The following is a 17,297-nucleotide window of genomic DNA, read 5'->3' as shown; positions in this document are numbered from 1 at the left end:
GGGGGTGAGGGCTTAGAAGGAAGCCAGGACTACTGAAAACTGGGACTTGTAGAGCTGGAATGATGCTTCCAGTTCTCTAACAAATTGCCAAATTAGGTTTATTCTTTGGTTACCACACTTCTGAATGGCCATCGAGGGGCAGATGCTGGGCTTCTGTTTGTAGCCACTTTCTATCCCCCCAAATACCAAGCAACTCATAAAGGAAGCAAGCAGTTTAGTACTGAAGATAAAGCTGAATGTATTTTACCTGAACTGCATTTTGAAGCATACTAAAACCACAGGGTGGGGGGCAAACCGAATTTCAGGTAGTTTTACAAACTGATAAACAGTTTTTTTTAACCCTTCCTCAAAAGTACAGTCACATCAATCAACACGATTTTGAATCTCTAGAAATCACACTGAAACTGTTACATTTACAAACATTAAATTTATTATAACTAGAATGAATGTAATGGGTCTCAGATTTGGCCACCTCATAGCTCCGCTTAAGGAGGGGATTTTTTTTTTTAAACAAAAATGCATTTTAACTTGGTCAAATTACTTGCACATTAAGAAACAACGTCTAAGAAGGAAAACAAGAAAAGCAACCCTTCAGTTTCACATAATTAAAGAACAGGAGAAAGCACACAAGTAACATCATGGCTAAATTTACCAAACCAAAGCCAGGGGGATTTTCTCTTCTGATTATGTGTCATAAAAAGGTCCGCTGTCTTATATACACATGTATATAATGTTACATTCCAGCACTGTAAAAAGTCCCCTTTGCCCCCTCCCCCCCAAAGTTTTCAGTCTAGTCGCCGAACTTGGAAAGCGGCGCTCGCTCCTGCTGCCGGTGTAATTCGTTCTCGGTCAGCAGCTGGAGGTTCTCGGCGCGCAGCCGGTCCAGCTCCAGCTCCAGCTCCCGCACTCGCGCATCGACGCCGCCCAGCCGCTTGCTCTCTAGCCGCAGTCGGTTATTTTCGTCCTCCTTGCGCGAGAGGCACTTCTCCAGCTCCAGGTACTCTTTGATGAGCTCCTGCTTGCTCATGTTCTGCAGGCTCTCGGCGTGGTACCGTTCGTACGTCTCCGAGAAGTCCCGCTGCAGAAACTCGCTGCCGTCCCCTCCCATGCCATCGCTGCCCCCGTCCTCCTCACCAACTTCTTCCACAAAGTCCTCATCGCTGGTGTCGTCGGATTTGGCGGCTGCCCGCTTGGGGTAGAGGCCGGTTTTGAGGTCAGGCTCCTCCTGATCGTGGTCATCCATGAGGAACTGCGTGGTGTTATAGGGCGCGACCGGCTGGCCCTTGGCGAACATCTCAGCTCGAACCCGCGAAGCTCGCAGGCTCTGCTTCTCGTCGAACTTTTTCTTCTCCTCCCAAGTCAGCTTGTAGTATGGCTTCCAATGCCGCTTCTTCTTGGAGGGGCGCCTCCGATGTTTTTTCTTGCCCAACTGTCTCTGCTGCTGTCCCCATGCCTCCTCGCCTCCAGCGGCAGAAGCACCCAACTTGGTGGCCTCCGAGTCATGACCTGGCAGGACAAGGGACTCGGACATCGGTTCCCCCTCCACCGACGGGGAGGCACCGCCAGTAGATAGATCCTCCCCGTTCTGGCCCTTCTCGCCCGTTTCCAGGCAGCTTGATTCTGGACGGTCATTGGTCTGCAGTGGGGGCGGCTGGAGCTTCAGGCCCCCTTCTCCCTCCGGTCCCGGACGGCCACCCGACTGCGGGGACGCTCTCGATTGCCACCTACTGTCCTCCTTGGGCACCCGTTCCTCCGCGCCTGGGGGGCGCTCAGAGTTCTGCTCCTCATGGACAACAGCAGCACCTGTACAGTTGCTAGTTGGAGGCTGGTGTTGATGTTCTGACAAGAGTGGCTCGGCCATGGCTTTAGTAGAGTCCTCTTCAGGAAGTTTGAGAAATTTTGGCTTAAGAAAAAAAAGGCTTTTCTTTCTTTTCAGAGAATGTCCAACAAAGTCCTCTTCGGCCGGTAATTTCTGCAGTGACTTCTTTCGTCCGTCTTGTCAGCAAACTCAAATGGCAACTTGGAGTTAAGTCAATAAAGGGTTAAGCGCCCACAAGCGTGGCCAACTAGCAAGTCCAAGAGGATGCAGCGGCAGGCACAGTACGTAATGTTCAGATGGGTGGGCTTCACGCCTCCCCGCTGAGCGCTCCCACGATGGAGGAGTTGGTGGGCAAGGAGGTGAGGCTTAAGTCCAATGGGTTAAACCCAGCCCCGAAGGGGTTAAAACTACCCGATGACGCTGCCTCCGAGGGGCCGAATCCACAAAGGGTTAAATCCCCTGCCGCAGAGCCCACAAGGGGTTAAAGTCCCAGAGCCACCTCCTCCCACTTCCACGGGTGTCGCTCCAACCCGAGCTCCCAGTTCCCCAGGCCGGGCCGGAGCCTTAGCCGAGGACAGACAAACTCATCTCCCCTCTGGCTCGATGCTCCGCTCAGTTCTCCTCCGCCTCCTCCTCTTTTCCTCCCTCCCTCCTCCCCCTTCAGACAGCTCTTCTTCCGCCTCCTCCTCCGGCTTCCCCTCCCAACCTGACTTTCCACCTGCCAACTTCCAACTGCTGTCTCCTAGCCCTCAGCGCCTCTTATATATAGAAGCTTGCTAGCCCCGCCTGTGCGCATGCGTAACGGAGTCCCGCTGTGGGGCTGCCGGGAGTCGTAGTCCTCTTCTTTCAGGCCCGCCGTCCTCGCGCGCCGTGCAACGTAGCCAATCGTAGAGCGCGTAGGGGGCGTCTCCCAGGCCGCCTCCTTCCATCGCTTTGCAGTCGCTGAAGAAACGTGAGCGGTCATTGGGCAAGAGTTATTCGTCTCTCTGAGGGGGGAAGACCAATCGCAAGGGAGATGGGGCGGATTCTGGACCATACCATTGTGCTTCAGGAATACAAGAAGATTCCATGACCTTTGGGAGCCTAGACAGAATATTTTTATTAAAAGGTGCGTTTAAAAGTCAATGTCGTATTCTGCTCTCAGCGGAAAGGTTCGGATAGTTATAGACGGTTTTCAACTAGTGCAAAAATGGTTTGTCCCTAAAAAGTAGTCCCTAAAGTGTAAAAGAGGATTAAATCCTATAAAGAGAGATGTTGGTCATGATTACTGACATGAGATTCTTAAAATTATAGTAACGTCTCTGAGGCAGGTGACGGGTTCCTGGGAGAGAGATAAGCGGAAGGATATTGTGGACAAATATTTATTTAAAAAACAAAACCCGAAAAGCGCATGAAGAAGTAAACAAATGAAGAATTAAGAAGTGCCGCCTTAAAGGCACAGTGTGTCGGCCTGTTGTGCATTAGCCTCACGCTAGGCCTCGGGAGATGAGAGGGCGGGTTCGAGTCCTGAGTGACGTCGGCCCCCCAGGATACCCTGGGGACCCTTGGGTGAGAAAAGCCACCTTGGCCAAGAGCCATTTCCACACCAGGGGCGAAAGCAAAATGGACATCCGCGGTCTAGCACTTCGTCTGAGCCCCACCGAAAGCGCGTAATGGGGGCAAAGGAGTCACCCCGAACCCCGGATTCGGCCGACGACAATGGCCTCCCTGGGCCTTGGCTTCGTCGCTTTTGAGACCGCAGACCTTTCCCTAGCAGCGACAGGAGAGTTCGGGCCAGTTGATGCACATCTCTGTCGGGGAGGGATTCAAAAATCAATGCGATTCCGAAAGGAGCACGGAGTTGTCCAGAGATGAGATTGGGGGAAAGAGGCTTGGAGAAGGAGGGCTGGAGGCCTTCGCTGAAAACGGGTGTGCTTGGCCCCGGGCCGTAGGGTAGGTTGGGGGTGAAGTGGGGTCCTGTTTCCCCCTTAAAAGGAGTTCGGACTCTGGTCTTTCACTTGAAGGGCTCTGAGAACTCTCTTTAATCCCCTTGGTGTAATTGCTGCTCCCTTTGCTTGAGTACCTAGTGACCCTTGCTTCTTATTTCTCCCTACATCCCAGCCAGAATCCAGTGAGAGTGTATGCATGGAACTATTTGACCACCACAGCCACGTGAGACAGGCCAGGATTTAGCCTCCATTTTAGATGTAAGAAAGCTCTAAAGCTTGGAGTAGTAAAGTGACTTATCCAAGGTCACGTGACAACCAAGTGGCAGATCAAACTAGAGGTCCAGTCTACCTGACACCCAATACCATTTTTATTTATTTATTTTGCCCAAAACACAAAATCCAAGGCCTGGAGAGCTGGCTCAGCAAATAAGAGCGCTGACACCCACATGTTGTCTCCAGATCCAGGGGCTCTGATGCCTTCCATGGGCACCAGGCAAGTACCTGACTCATACATACACACAGGAAAAAAACACTTCAGATATGTAAAATAATAAAAATCACTTAAAACCGGGCGGTGGTGGCCCCAGCACTGAGGAGGTAGAGATAGGCAGATCTCAGTGAGTTCAAGGCCAGCCTGATCTACAAAATGAGCTTCAGGACAACCAGGACTATTACACAGAGAAAAAAACTGTCTTAAAAAAAAACAAAAAAATTTTAAGACAAAACACAAAATCCTCCTCCCCCCATTTCCTCAAGAACCCTGGACTTTATTTCCAATCACTTCAAACGGTTGCAAACAATGCAGTTAGCAGTCATCTGCTAGGGCAGAAAAGAGCTTTAGAGTGGTAAGTGGCTCAGACTACAGTGAGCAACCCAAGCGCAGCAGCTGAGATTGCAGGTAAAGGAAATGTGTGTGGCAGCCTCGTGAGCCTAGCTGTCCAGGGCTGGGCAGTCCGTGAACAGGCCTTCTGGAGCAGCTGACTGGGACAGAGCATAAAGAACATTGTACTTTGTCTCTGTTGTGTTTGAAGCTAGGCCTCATCCTCCTGCCTCATCCTCCACAATAATGGCAGCTGTAGGCGCATGCCACCTCCCAGGGTGTAAAAGAGTTGAGGAACTTCAGAGTGGTGGGGGTGGGGCGGGGGGGGATAGTAGTTGTAGTGAAGGCTGTCTCCAAGGGGAAGCAAGAAGGAATGCTCCCTGGGGAACATTCAGATGTTTTGAAAATTCTAGCTTGTTTCCATGTACTTCCAGAAACTCAGGTCTGTCTGAAAATCCTGCCTTTCTCTGTCTTCATGACATAGGAGGCACCAGGAGATGAAGAACAAAGAGGAAAAGGGGCACAGGCCGCGGGAGAAGAGGAGCATGTGTCCTCTCAGTTCACAGCTGTCGGTCCAGCTCCAAGGGTCTGGCGCTCTCTTCTGACCTCCACCAGTGCCAGACATATGCAGTTCAGGGACATACATGCCAACAAAACATTCATGCATAAAATGTAGCTTAACACTACACCCCAGACAGGGTTTTGCTGTGTGACAGTTTTAGCTGTGTGACAGTTTTAGCTGTCGTGGAACTAGCTCTGTAGACCTGGAACTCACAGAGATCCACCTGCCTCTGCCTCCCCAGTACTGGGATTAAAGTTGTGCACCACCACCGCCTGGCTGTATTTTAAATTTTTTCTTAAGAAGAGATAGGTGGAGGTTTAATCCCAGCACTTGGATCTCTGAGTTCAAGGCCAACCTGGTCTACAGAGTGAGTTCTGGGACAGCCAGGGCTACACAGGGAAACCCTGTCTCAAAAAACAATTTTTTTTTTAAGAGGAAATGAGGTCTTTGGAAACAACTTGACTGGGAGAGTAAAAACTTCCAAACTTCAGGCATTGGAGGATTTGAGCACTCAGTCAGGCATGTACATGTTAAAGTTGAACCTAGACGAAGTTTACTGGACAGTGTTAAGCTGTGGGGTCTCTTTAATGGGTGAGACATGGTCACCAGGCTGTAGGGTTCCAGAACCTCTAGCCCTTTGCCAAGCATTTCCCACTCTCCAGTCATTGTTAAACCTCTCAACTCCTGCCTTATGATGAGGCATTCCTAGTTCGCAAACAAGCCGACCCCGACTCAGATCTTCAGGTCCCAGCTTGCAGAGCCAATGTGTGAGCTGTGAAGCTGACAGTCTACTTCCCCTGCATCCTGGTCCCAGTTCGATGGACTCCCACCGCCCAGCTGATGTCTGCCTTCAGCACAGGCTGTTCAGCCTTTTCCTGTGACCCTGAACTGTGCCCTGAAGTACCTGTGCAGTGTGTGGTGTCTGTCTTTAGGGCTACCCTCCTTCTGCTAAGGCCCCACAGAGTGACTGTATTTCCCATGAGGCCTAAGGATGGCCAAAGCCTGGGGAAGTGTTCAGACCCACAGTATTAGGGAACTCAGAGGAACACACCTAGGGATCTCCAGTACCATCCTTTTCCCCCCAGAGCAAGGGAGAGCCTGAGGCCCAGGTGGTAGCAGCTGCCAATAGCTAGCCCTTTAGGCTCTGAGCACTAGAAGGTGCTGGAGTGGTCAGTTTAAAGCGGAATAGTCTAGTGGCTGGAGGCAGCCAGGCAGGCACAGCAGGGTCGGCCCACAATATCCGACCAGAGGCCAGGCCACCTAGGCAGTTCTTAGCAAAAGTTCCAAAGCCAAGCAAGCAGCTTAAGAGGTCTGTGCAGGTCCTGGGTCCACAACTGGGGGTTGGTGGTCAGGCAATGGAGGACCTGCCCCCACCCCTCCCAGTGGGTGGGCCCGGGCCTTCTAGAAAGTTCTCTGGGAAGAACAGGAGGATATGATAGGAAGTAACAAGTTAAGTCTTCTTCTAAACGATGCTGGGGAAGAGGCAGCATCGTTTGGAGCCCAGCGCAGAGTACTCCAATCCTTGGGGCGGCGTGCAAAGTTGGGCCAGCAGCCCTCCCCCTGGGGCGGGGCCAACCAACACCCGGCTCCCGGTAAGAACTCTAAGCCTCCAAGCGACCCCCGCCCCCTCTCAGGTACTCCCTGACCCCAGTAGGAGATCTGTTTTCTCCTGGTTCCTCTAGGGAGGAGGAAAAATATTCCTTATAAGGAAGCCCTAGCTCTTCTTCAGAGCATTTAGGGAGTGGGACTGGACTTGTGTCTCGCGCGACCCGCCCGTTTTCCCGCTCTTTTCGTGGGCGCCCAGACGGCAGACTGAAGGTTTTCTTTTGTTTAATGAAGCGTTCAATTGCACGTGAATCTTCAGTGAAGTCCTGAGCGCGATGTGAACTTGTGCGTGTGTGCGGGGCGTCCCAGCCCCCAGCCTGCACACCCCTCCTATTCCTCCCAGCTCCAGTCTTTCCTGTAACCTTTCAGCCAATCAGTCTTCAGGCCAGGTCCAAGTCCCAACTCGCCCAAGAGCTGAGTCTTGGCAGGGAGCCGACACGGCAGGAGCAAAGTCAGGTGACCCAGAGGGTGGGGTCGGAGGGTGCTCACCGCCAACCCCAAAGCTAGGATGTGCACCATGACAGCAGCCAATCCAACCGCTTGGGGACTCTGGGCGTCAGTGCGAGTTGCAGGGAAGGGTGGGGTCTTATTGCCCCTCCCCCCCAAAGGAGGGAGTGCCAGGGCGAAAGAAGATAGGAGGGATTTCTAATGCTGTTTCCCTAAACCTAGGGAGGCTCAGGTCACAGCAGGACGTGCGCGGGGACTCGTCATAGCCTTCTCAGTTGCTAGAGAGACCCCTTCCTTGAGTCACCTCTTCTGGGTCCGAAACTGTCGGAAGAGCCACTGGACAACGAAGGGCCACAGGATAAAGAAGAGCAGCGTGGGAGCCGAGAGCCCTAGGGGCCAAGGCCGAGTCCTGGGTAGCCTCTGCAGCCAAGAGGGAAGGAGTCAGAAGCCAGCCCTGCTTCAGGACAGCCCACCTCCTAGAAACTTACTTCCAGACCTCTTTTGGCCCGGCCTCCCGGAGACTGGGAGGGTCCTAAACCTACCTGTGCTCCAACCTGAAGCGTGCCCCTCCCCCACCTAATCCCAGGTGAGACAGCTTCCTAGCCGGCTCCTCCAGGCCTGAAAAGGACCAGGCTAGTAGTACTGTACCGGAAAGACCTGTACTGGAAGGCACAAAGCTCATATATCAAACAAGGAACCGGGGTACTCCAAATATCTATTCTAGAAGGAGTCCGGGCTCCTAGGAGGAGTCGCCGATCCTAGGGCAGTGTGACAGACACATCCAGTACTTAGAAACTAGAGAGTCCCTAAGGTCTAAGAACAGGATCTGGCTTGAAAGGATCTCCAAAGTTGTAACAATCTAGTCAAAAAAAAAAAAAAAAAAAACAGCTGGTAGGATGGTTCTGTGGGTAATGCCTGCCATGCAAGCCTTATTGCCTGAATTCAATCCCCAGAGTCTACATAGATGTAGGAGAGAAGCAGCTCCACAAAGCTGTCTGCTGGCACACACAGCGGTACACGGTGGAGGATCCAACAACCTCTTCAAGGTCTACACTGCACAGACAGGGTGCATAGACATACGTGTGTGCCGGCAAAACACACATGTACAGAAACACTTAGAAAAAAAAACAAAAGAGCTGGCTCTATGGCTCTGTGGTAGGGTGCCTGCCTAGCATGTGAGGTATTCAATCCCCAGAACTGCACAACACAGAAGAATTATTACAGATGATTAAAATGATGAATCTTTAAAATTTAGGAGTCTGTGGCCATAAGAAAACTAGAAATTATATCATTGCAGATGCTTGCCAGTTAGTACTTTAAATATTAATTAGGGTCTGGAGAGATGGCTTCGTGGTTAAGAGAGCACTTGTTGCTCTTGGAGAGAGACTCAGTTTGATTCCCAGCACCCACATGATGACTCCCAGCCAACCATAGCTCCAAATCCAGGAGATCTACGCTCTCTCAGACTCCGTGGGCACAAGGCACACACACAGTACACATACATGCACACAGACAAAATACTCAGACATAAAATTAATGTTAACAATCAAATAAGCCTGGGCTAGGGATGCAGCTCAGTGGGGCAGCACTTCCTAGCATGTGCAAGGCCCCGAGTTCCACCCTAGCACTGCAAAACACAAGAGATACAGAAGACGGGCATGTGGCCCTTGCCTGTAATCCCAGCACTCAGGAGGCTGAGGCAGGAGGATCACAGGTGAATTCCAAGGCTAGCCTGACCTACACATCAGGACCCTGTCTCACAAAAAAAAAAAAGGAAGAGGAAGAAGAGAAGGAGGAAGAACAAAGTCAAGAAAGAAGAAAATGAAACCCTGTGGGCAGTTTTGTTTCAGGAAAACCCTACAGAAGACAAAATGCTCACCTGTTGGAGGAATAAGAGAATTGAAAATCAACAAATTTTTGCAAGCACTAAATAAATTGCTGTCAAGGCAAAGATCATCAGTTGTCAAACACAGTATGGCAAAATGGTTGATGAGCTGGACATTCTGTGGCTTCAAGAGGAAAACTTGACATCATGGAGTTGGGGCCAGACTGTCACCAGGCCAGCAGTACAGGCTAGACTCCTTAGTGGTAGAGGGCCAGGTACTACCTGTCCCCGAGTGTCCCCTGATGTGAGGAACATCACTCTGATATGGTTTGTTGTTTGTTTGTAAAACAATGATGACTTTATTTTATTTGTGTGTGTGTGTGTGTGTGTATGTGTGTGTGTGTGTGTGTGTGTGTGTTTGCCCCACGGGTGTGGGAGGTGCCCATCAAGGTCTGATTCCCTGGAGCTGAAGTTCCAGCCATTTCTGAACTGTCTGACATGGGTACAAGGAAGTGAACTTGGGCCTCCGGATGAAGAGGAAGCACTCTTAACAGCTGATCCATCTTTCCAGCCCCTGATTTCTGTTTTTAATTTATTGAGACAGGGTCTTAACTTTATAGCTCAGGTTGGCCTGGAACTCACAGCAACCCTCCTGTCTCAGCCTCCCAAGTGCTAGGTGGCAGAGGGGAGGAGACAGGCAGGCAAATCACCGTGAGTTCAAGACCAGCCTGGTCTACATAGTGAGTTCCAGGCCAGCCAGAGCTACACAGTGAGCCCATATCTCAAACAAAACAAACAAATCACACACACACAAAACCCAAGGGCTAGACAGAGGACTCAGTAAGTAAGAGCGTTTGCTGGTCTTGCAGAGGACCCAGCATTCACATGGCAGCTCACAACTGTCTCTGATTCCACTTTCAGAGGATTCAACACCCTCTCCTGACTTCTGAGGATACCAGGCACACATGTGGTACATATACATACATGTAGGCAAACACTCATGCACATACATCTAAATAAAAACCAAAACACTACAACCAAAACCAAGTGTAAGCTACCTCACACAGTCTCTGGCCAGAATGTTTAACTAGATACAAAACCAATCTTTGGATCTTAACTCATTTCACAGAAAATACGGTGTACAAGAAAATCAGGCATGATCAGGCCCCAGAAGTGGGACAGTCTGCATGCCCCTGTGCCAGGACTAGTTTAGGCTGAGGGGTGTAGTAGCTCAGATGCTGAGCTAAATGCCCTGTGTTTGACACCTGCTTCCAGCAGAGGCAACGACAGAAATAATGGTGCTGAACTAGGGACAGTGTGACCCCGGACTGGTCAACAGCGGCTGAAACAACTCGGAAAATCTGAACTTGGACTGGGTATCTGGTGATATTACAGAATTGTAATAAAATATATTCAGAATTCAGAGTGGAACTTTATGAAGCTTACAATATACTTTTTTTTTCTTTTTGGCTGGTGTGGAACTCAAAGCTTAGGCAAGTCTCAAGCTTCACGGATCCTCCTGACTCTGCCTCCAGGGTGTTAGGATTGTAGGTATGCTGTAATGGTTGATTTTAAAATGCTAAGGATCCTGGCACTTGGGAGGCAGAGGCAGGTTGATCTCTTCAGTTCAAGGTCAACCTGTTCTACAGTGTGAGTTCTAGGACAGGCAGGGCTGTTAACACGGAGAAACCCTGACTCAAAGAAACAAAACAAGGGGCTGGGGAGATGGCTCAGCTGTTAAGAGCTGCTGTTCCAGAGGTCCTGAGTTCAATTCCCAGTAACCACATGGTGGCTAACAACCATCTATAATGAGATCTGGTGCCCTCTTCTGGCCTGCAGGCGTATATGCAGGCAGAACACTGTATACATAACAAATAAATCTTTAAAACAACAAGTGCTGAGGATCAATGAGATGGTTAGCAAGAAAGGTGTTTGTGGCCAAGACTGATGATCCTAGTTCAATCTCCAGGACTCACAGTAGGAGAGATGCAGTTGTCCTGTGACCTACACACACACACACACACACACACACACACACGCACACGCACACACGCATACACACACACGTCATCCCCCCCATTTTAACTAGGTCTCATGTCCCAGGTCTGTGATTTTCAGTTACTTAGCAAATGCTAGGTTTAAACTTCTTTCCCACTTTTGGTGGCGCTAGAGTGAGCCCAGTGCCCCGGGGCTTCTAGGGAAATACCCCATTGCTGTGCTGTATCTCAAGCTCAACCCCAGCAACTGTATAATCTATGAAACATTCTAATTGCTAATGGGCAACTTGGTAAGACCTTGTCTCAAATAAAAGACGAGCTGACGATTGGCTCAGTGCTAGAGTCCTTGCTTAGTACAGGGGGTGGCTGGGCGGGGGGGGGGGGGGTCCTTCACATTTCAAGTGGGTAAAAGGTGGCACGGGAATAAAGAATGCTGTGGGGGAGGGGAAGCAGTGTTGAAATCCTTGTCACCAAGGCTCAGATCCAACATACTCAGTAGGTTAGGGGTCACACCAGAGATCTCCAAATAGAGCAACGAAGCCTACTCCCGATTTAAACACCCTTTAACCACATTCTCACTAGGATAGGTAACAAGAGACTGGGGGCTACCCTGGGCTTCATCAATACTATTAACCGGAGCCCACGGGAGGAGACTGGTAGGTTCTGGGTACAGCAAAAGCAGTTCAAAGGTTTCCATGTTGTGTGCCCCCAGGCAAGCTAAGTTCTCAGGCCTCTATTTCCTCTTCTGCAAAAGGGAAATCAAGTCAGGCGTGGTGGTGAAGGCTGTAACCTCAGCATTTGGGGGGCTGAGGCTGGAGGAAGGTAAATTCTAAACCTTTGGGCTACATAGCAAGATCTCACCACAAACAGACAAAAGCCAACCCTATAGGCCACACAGTGATTGAGGATTGAGGAAGAGAGAGGGAGGGAGGGAGGGAGGGAGGGACGGAGGGAAGGAGGGAGGAACGGAGGAGGGAGGGAGGGAGGGAGGGAGGGAGGGAGGGAGGGAGGGAGGGAGGAAGGAGAGAATAACAGTAAATCAGCAGGAAGGCTAAGAACTGGTCTGGATTAAAAACACTTAGGCAGGCCATACATTGGTGGCACAGGGAGGTAGAGGCGGGGACCTCTGTGAGTTCAAAGCCAGCCTGGTCTACAGGGCTAGTTCCTAGACAGTCAAGACTACAAAGAAAAACCCCAACTCGAAAAGTAAAAAAACAAAACCAAACAAACAAACCAAAAAGAAACAAACAAACACCACTTGGGCAGCCGGCAGAATGGCTCCCGTCTGGAACTCAAGGCTGGGACAGGCAGATTCACAGGAGAGCAGCCCAGGCTACACAGTCCCTAACCAGCCTAGGTGATGGCTTGAGTCCCTATCTCAAACAACACCAGTGAAAACAAAACAAAGGGACACTTAGAGAAGGGGTGCGGGCAGATGACAGGAGCACAGCTGAACAGTTGGGGGCAAACCCTAAATCTAGGAACTGGAGTGCTGGCTGAGGGCCCACAGTGACCCCATCCCAGTGCAAAAGCAGACACTCTGTGGCCCTTCCAACTCTTGGGGATGACTCCCAGCTTAGTTTTTCTTGGGCTGGGTTATCAGTGAGGGGTCCCCCTTTCCTAAGAGGCTCTTCCCACACTCCCATCCGATGGCTTCCCCGACTAGAACAGAGGCCACACCACTCAATTCTCTGCACAGAGCAGTGGACGGTGGAGCCATGGGACCAAAGCCCCAAACAGCCCAGTGAGGAATCCAGGGTGGAGTCCTGAGGCGCTCTTGCCCAATCTCTCAGTGAAGGAGGGAGACACTCACCTGCTCACGTGGCTGGGACTTGCTCTCCAGGCTCTGTAATCTCCTCTGGACATCCCTCATGCCTTCCTGCATGGCCCGGACCGTCCCCACCAGCCATTTGTCCAGTTCCTGGGGCCCCATCAGGCTACCTTCCAACCCCTCTGTGGAGCATAGAGACACAGGGCAGGGGATGCAAGAGACAATTTACACACACCGGGGCAGGTCCAGAGAAGTCTAAGAGCGTGCTGTCTCTGTCCTCAGTGTGGCCTTTACAGCGTCCATTCCCAGGACAGAGTAATGGGCCGCTTGCTGGCATGGGGCTGACCTAGCACTGCCACCGATGAGCTGTGTGACTCCTGAAAATGAGGGGACGATGTTCTCTTCCTCACGCACCTGGTGTGCTCAGGGGACTAAACAACAATTTAGGAAAGTGTCCCTTTGGCGATTCAGCACGCAGGACATTCTAGACCAGGACAAGGCAGACACAGAACTCACAGTCTCCCTCTGAGAATTCCGAATGGGAGGGAGAGGATAACTTCCGGCCGCCATGCACCTGTGTCTGTAAGCTGCCTTTGCTGAGGGCGCAGAGGCCAGCAACCTCAGAAAACGCCAGGCCAGGGACTGTGCTCACCTTAGGCTGTTGGGGAGCCCTCCCAGACTGCTATACTGGACTTTCCACCTTTGTCCTAAGAGATCAACACAGGGAAAGCTTGGGGTACCGGGACCATGGGCAGGACAGAGAGCTCACCTTTTTCACTGGGGGACTCAGGGTTGCCTCCGGTGTCCAGCTCTCGGCCAGCTGCTCCCCTCTGATCGGTGCAGACCTGCTGAGCTGAGTCGCAGGTCTCAGGGTGGAGGTGGGGCAGCTCTGACCCGGGAGGAACAGGGGAGAAGAGGGACGGTCTCACCAACTCTGGCTCCAGCTGCTCCAGAGAATCACAGAAAACCTCCAGGTCCAAGTCCCTGGGTGGCTGGGGCTCTGGAGAGGGAAAAGGCAAGGCTCTTGTGAAGGGGAGCTGCACTGGCACTGAGGTTCCTACTCTGGAGGGAGGGGAGAGTGGGCAGCTGAGTAGCAAGTCCTTCCTCAGGGACCTAGAGTTCTTGCCATAGCAGGTACTCTGGGCCCAAGACACGAGACCCTGAAAACGGCCTCAGAGCCTTCCCTTGGCCTCTGAAAGCACAGGAAGTCTTAGTGTCCCTGGACATGCTGGTATAAAGGGGACAGCGTGACACCAAGTGTCTCCTCTCCTGAAGGTGTTCCTTCCCAGTCTAGGCATGGCTCTGTATCTCTCCTGCCCAATGGCTAACCTGGACTTGGAGGTACTGGCTCCTTGGGGAGGCAAGAAGGCTCTGGAGCAGTCTGACCATCTCTGTGCAGCGCTGGCTCTTTCCAACCTGTGGAGACACAGCCCGTGAAGCGGGGGCAGGGGAGAGGCTGGCATCTGCCAGTGAGATCAAGTCCCTTGTCCCCATTAGTCATGCATACGAGCTGATAACTAGCCCAACGGGGCACTGATTGAGGTCCTTACAGATAGCACACCTGGGGCCCTTTGCTCCTACTGCCTGCCCCACACAGCAGCCACCCACCAGCCCACACCTGAGGCAGTTCGCTCTGTATTTTCAGGGCTCCCATCCTGGAGATCTGACCTGTGACCCTTCTTAGGAAGGTGTCTGGGGGCCTCGGCATGTCAGGGATCACCTGGTACAGGGGCTCAAAATAACCAAACATATCTTCCGCCACTTCGCCCAGGGGCACTGTGTCGATCACCTGTGCGGGAAGGGTTCTAATGGGACAGGCTGGCTCCTCCCACTCCCACCCCAATTCCCTCCGGGTGGAGCCTCTCCCCTTACTACTTTCTTCCCATGTACCTCCACCTGGCCTCAGTCAGGATCAGACAGAATTGGGAGAGAGGGCAACAGAAACGTGATTTCCCAAAGGATATCAACGGATAGGAAACATGGAAGCGCACCCCTGGAAGAGTGAGGGGCAAGCCACCCTTAGGGACTGAGCGCCACAGCCCTAACTACCTTCTGTGCCACCAGCTTCATCTCAGAGATGTAGGCAGACATGGCTTCCCCCCTGCTCATCTTGCCCAGGCTGTTCCAGGCATCCCTAGGAGGCAGAGGGCTGTCAGAAGCTGGATGATAGCTGGGGCATTTGTACCCTGCCCGAGGGAAGCTCACCACTTATAACGTCCAATGGGATCCCAGAACCCAGGCCGGGGGACCAGGCAGGGCCCCATGGTAGCCTGCTTGTAGTAGCTGTAGAATCGCAGCATCTCTTCATAGGAGGGGCGGTAAGAGCCTGAACAGAGCGGAGGGTTGGGAAACAGAGGGCACCACATCAGCCCCGGTTCCAAGAGGATGAAGGGGGCACCTTGGGAGGGCAGAGGCGGCTACGGGTCCCACCCCTGGCATCTAAAACAGGAAGCAGAGAAGAACCCCACCACAGTCTAGGGAGGAACTTGGTTGTAAACACTGCAGGGTTCAGGCCCGGTTCCATTTGGTGGTCGGAGCCTAAGCAACCATCCTGAACCCCAAAATGTCAATCCCTACAGCCTCACCATTCTTAGGCAGGTTCTGAATGACGCTGACGGCTGCCTGGAACTGTTTCTGGCAGTCGGGCTCTTCCTTCTCAGTGCCCATGCTGCTCCAAGCTCGGGAGCCCTACTTTGGAGCAACTCTGCAAGAGCGAGTGTCAGTGTTACCAGGCCTCATGGTCCACGGTGGCACTGTAAACAACTGGTCTAGTTCCCAGAGAGGCAAACAAAGTCCCAAGACCTGAATGCTACCCCAGGAGGCCAGAAGTTGAGCTGAGGGTCCTTCTCCTACCTCAAGGCAGCGTCAATGGGGCCAGAGTGGCGAGGACCACCAGTGTGGCCATGGGTGGAAGGAGAGGCAGGTGGCAAGGGTCTCAGAGCCATGTACGTCCCCAGATGCACCTCTCGAGGTTGCCCATTTCCAATTCCTGAACGGGCGAATCAGCGAGCGAGGAGGAGTCGGGAGGGGGGGTGGACACAAACAGCCACCCTGGCTTCCCGCGCCCACTGCCGGGACACCGGGGTCCTCTTCTCACCACTAACCAGTGGTTTCGGATTGACCTCTGGGTTTTAGGGGGGCAGGAATAGGGCGGGATGCAAAGCGAGAAGAAAATTAAAGCCAATGAGAGGCACCGTTTCACATTCGGCTTTTATATCCTACCCAGTCAGAAAGGCTCTTTCAAGAGTATGCAAATAGTTCACTCTGCCTCTCCCATTCAGGCGGGGCTGAGTTCTGGGTCGCACTCCGCACCGCCCGACAGCCAGAAGCGGGCTGCAGCGCCTCCCGGTGGACACACTGAATGGTCGCGGCGTCCGCGCGCCCCCTGGTGGACACTCACGGGAGTAGGTCGGCTGATGCTGGCCCCGCCTATCCGAGACACCGCCACCCAGCTCTTGGAACGCGTCTACGCTGGCAATAGAGGCAAGTCCTGGAGCCCGGCGTTCCGCAGAAGGGACGCTGGAGCTGAGTTTTGGAAAAAGTCAGAGTAAACCAGAAAAATAACTAAAAAGAACATTCCTGGAAGGAATCAAAAATCAAAAGCCGAGGCGAAGGCTCGACAATTAGTAAGAAAATTCAAGATCGCAGAAAGGGTGGGGACTCAAGTAAGCACACAGAATTGCTGGGACTTGGATATATGGGGACAGAAAAGAGCAGGGCAAGTAGATAGCGATTCTAGGACCCGGGAAACGCAACTTTTAGCGTGGGACGTCTGGCTGTCGACCGCTGCCAAGTGCCAGCTCTCTGTCCCTACCCAAAACTTGTGCTTGAGAAGCCACCTGGACAGCCCACCCTTCGCATTCACAAGTGTACACCTAACACTACGTCGGCTCCCATAAAAGGAGGTTTTCCATGGGCTGACGTCACCAACACTTTCTCAGAGTGCGGTGCAGATCCTTTGACCAAGGATGGAGTGTCGCTATGGTGTACCAAGCCTCTTAAGCTCTGAACCCCAGAACCAGATTTTGGGACTCTAAACTTAGTCGCAGATCAGTCCAGACCAGTTAGCTTCGAGACGTCCACCACTAAGGGGTGGCTACTGGCTCGGAGCTGAGAGGTTAATCCATGACGTCACTGCCTCAGCCTCCAGCCCCCATCCCTGCGCAGCTCGGTTCTGGGGTTCTATGGGCTTCCCTCGCCCCAAGGACCCTTTAGCCCAGCACGAGCCTCTATAGATCTGTCCCCTGCCTAGCTCCCGAAAGGACCCGGCAAAAGTGGATGAAGCAGGGTCAGAGTCCCCAGAAAAAAGTGTCTGTGCGGGAGGACAGTCCTCTCCTAGGGTATTCAATCCCCTCTAACAGGGACTCTGGCCAGTGGTGTGGCGGAGATCCGGGGGATCTCTGGGGAAATGGAAAGACGGACTCACTAGCAGAGGCGAACGCGTAGACACGGGGGACAAACAGCTCCGGGCCTGGGGGTCCCGCAGGCGCCTTGCACCGCCCACTTCCAGCCTCGCTCCGCCC

At 52.4% G+C, this 17,297-nt stretch overlaps 2 protein-coding genes across 3 annotated transcripts; both read right to left on the bottom strand.

Moving 5' to 3' along the window:
- Nucleotides 1-407: 407 nt before the first annotated feature.
- On the bottom strand, nucleotides 408-2,550 carry Hexim1 (HEXIM P-TEFb complex subunit 1). Its single transcript, XM_075990591.1, has one exon. It carries the CDS (start codon nucleotides 1,859-1,861, stop codon nucleotides 791-793), a length of 1,071 nt encoding a protein of 356 aa, XP_075846706.1. The 5' UTR covers nucleotides 1,862-2,550; the 3' UTR covers nucleotides 408-790.
- Nucleotides 2,551-6,942: 4,392 nt separating this feature from the next.
- On the bottom strand, nucleotides 6,943-17,269 carry Acbd4 (acyl-CoA binding domain containing 4). 2 transcript variants are annotated; one of them, XM_075990592.1, is made up of 11 exons: nucleotides 17,201-17,269; nucleotides 16,175-16,299; nucleotides 15,628-15,898; nucleotides 15,360-15,478; nucleotides 14,980-15,100; nucleotides 14,824-14,908; nucleotides 14,443-14,563; nucleotides 14,104-14,190; nucleotides 13,544-13,774; nucleotides 12,817-12,956; nucleotides 6,943-7,601 (listed from the first exon to the last, which is right to left on the bottom strand). In XM_075990592.1, exons 4-11 carry the CDS (start codon nucleotides 15,439-15,441, stop codon nucleotides 7,482-7,484), a joined length of 987 nt encoding a protein of 328 aa, XP_075846707.1. In that variant the 5' UTR covers nucleotides 15,442-15,478; nucleotides 15,628-15,898; nucleotides 16,175-16,299; nucleotides 17,201-17,269; the 3' UTR covers nucleotides 6,943-7,481. The 2 variants fall into 2 exon arrangements, with proteins under 2 accessions (XP_075846707.1, XP_075846708.1); XM_075990593.1 differs by lacking the exons at nucleotides 14,824-14,908; nucleotides 16,175-16,299; nucleotides 17,201-17,269 and adding an exon at nucleotides 14,665-14,767 and having other exon boundaries at nucleotides 14,443-14,579; nucleotides 15,628-15,648.
- Between the last annotated feature and the right edge of the window lie 28 nt (nucleotides 17,270-17,297).

The sequence above is a fragment of the Microtus pennsylvanicus genome, chromosome 11 (assembly GCF_037038515.1).
Source record: "Microtus pennsylvanicus isolate mMicPen1 chromosome 11, mMicPen1.hap1, whole genome shotgun sequence".
Taxonomy (NCBI): domain Eukaryota; kingdom Metazoa; phylum Chordata; class Mammalia; order Rodentia; family Cricetidae; genus Microtus; species Microtus pennsylvanicus.
The sequence above is the reverse complement of the archived record's forward strand: the minus strand, read 5'-3'. Positions and strand labels throughout refer to the sequence as shown.

Bases quoted from the DNA above. Each gene is read 5' to 3' on its own strand.
- Acbd4 (XM_075990592.1), bottom strand. From the start codon at position 15,441: ATGGGCACTGAGAAGGAAGAGCCCGACTGCCAGAAACAGTTCCAGGCA. The intron at 14,191-14,442 runs GTCAGATCTCCA...GTGTCTCCACAG, and splicing joins CTTCCTAAGAAGGGTCACAG to GTTGGAAAGAGCCAGCGCTG. The intron at 7,602-12,816 runs GTGAGTGTCTCC...TCTTGGCTGCAG, and splicing joins AGTCCCAGCCACGTGAGCAG to AGGCTACCCAGGACTCGGCC.
- Hexim1 (XM_075990591.1), bottom strand. From the start codon at position 1,861: ATGGCCGAGCCACTCTTGTCAGAACATCAACACCAGCCTCCAACTAGC.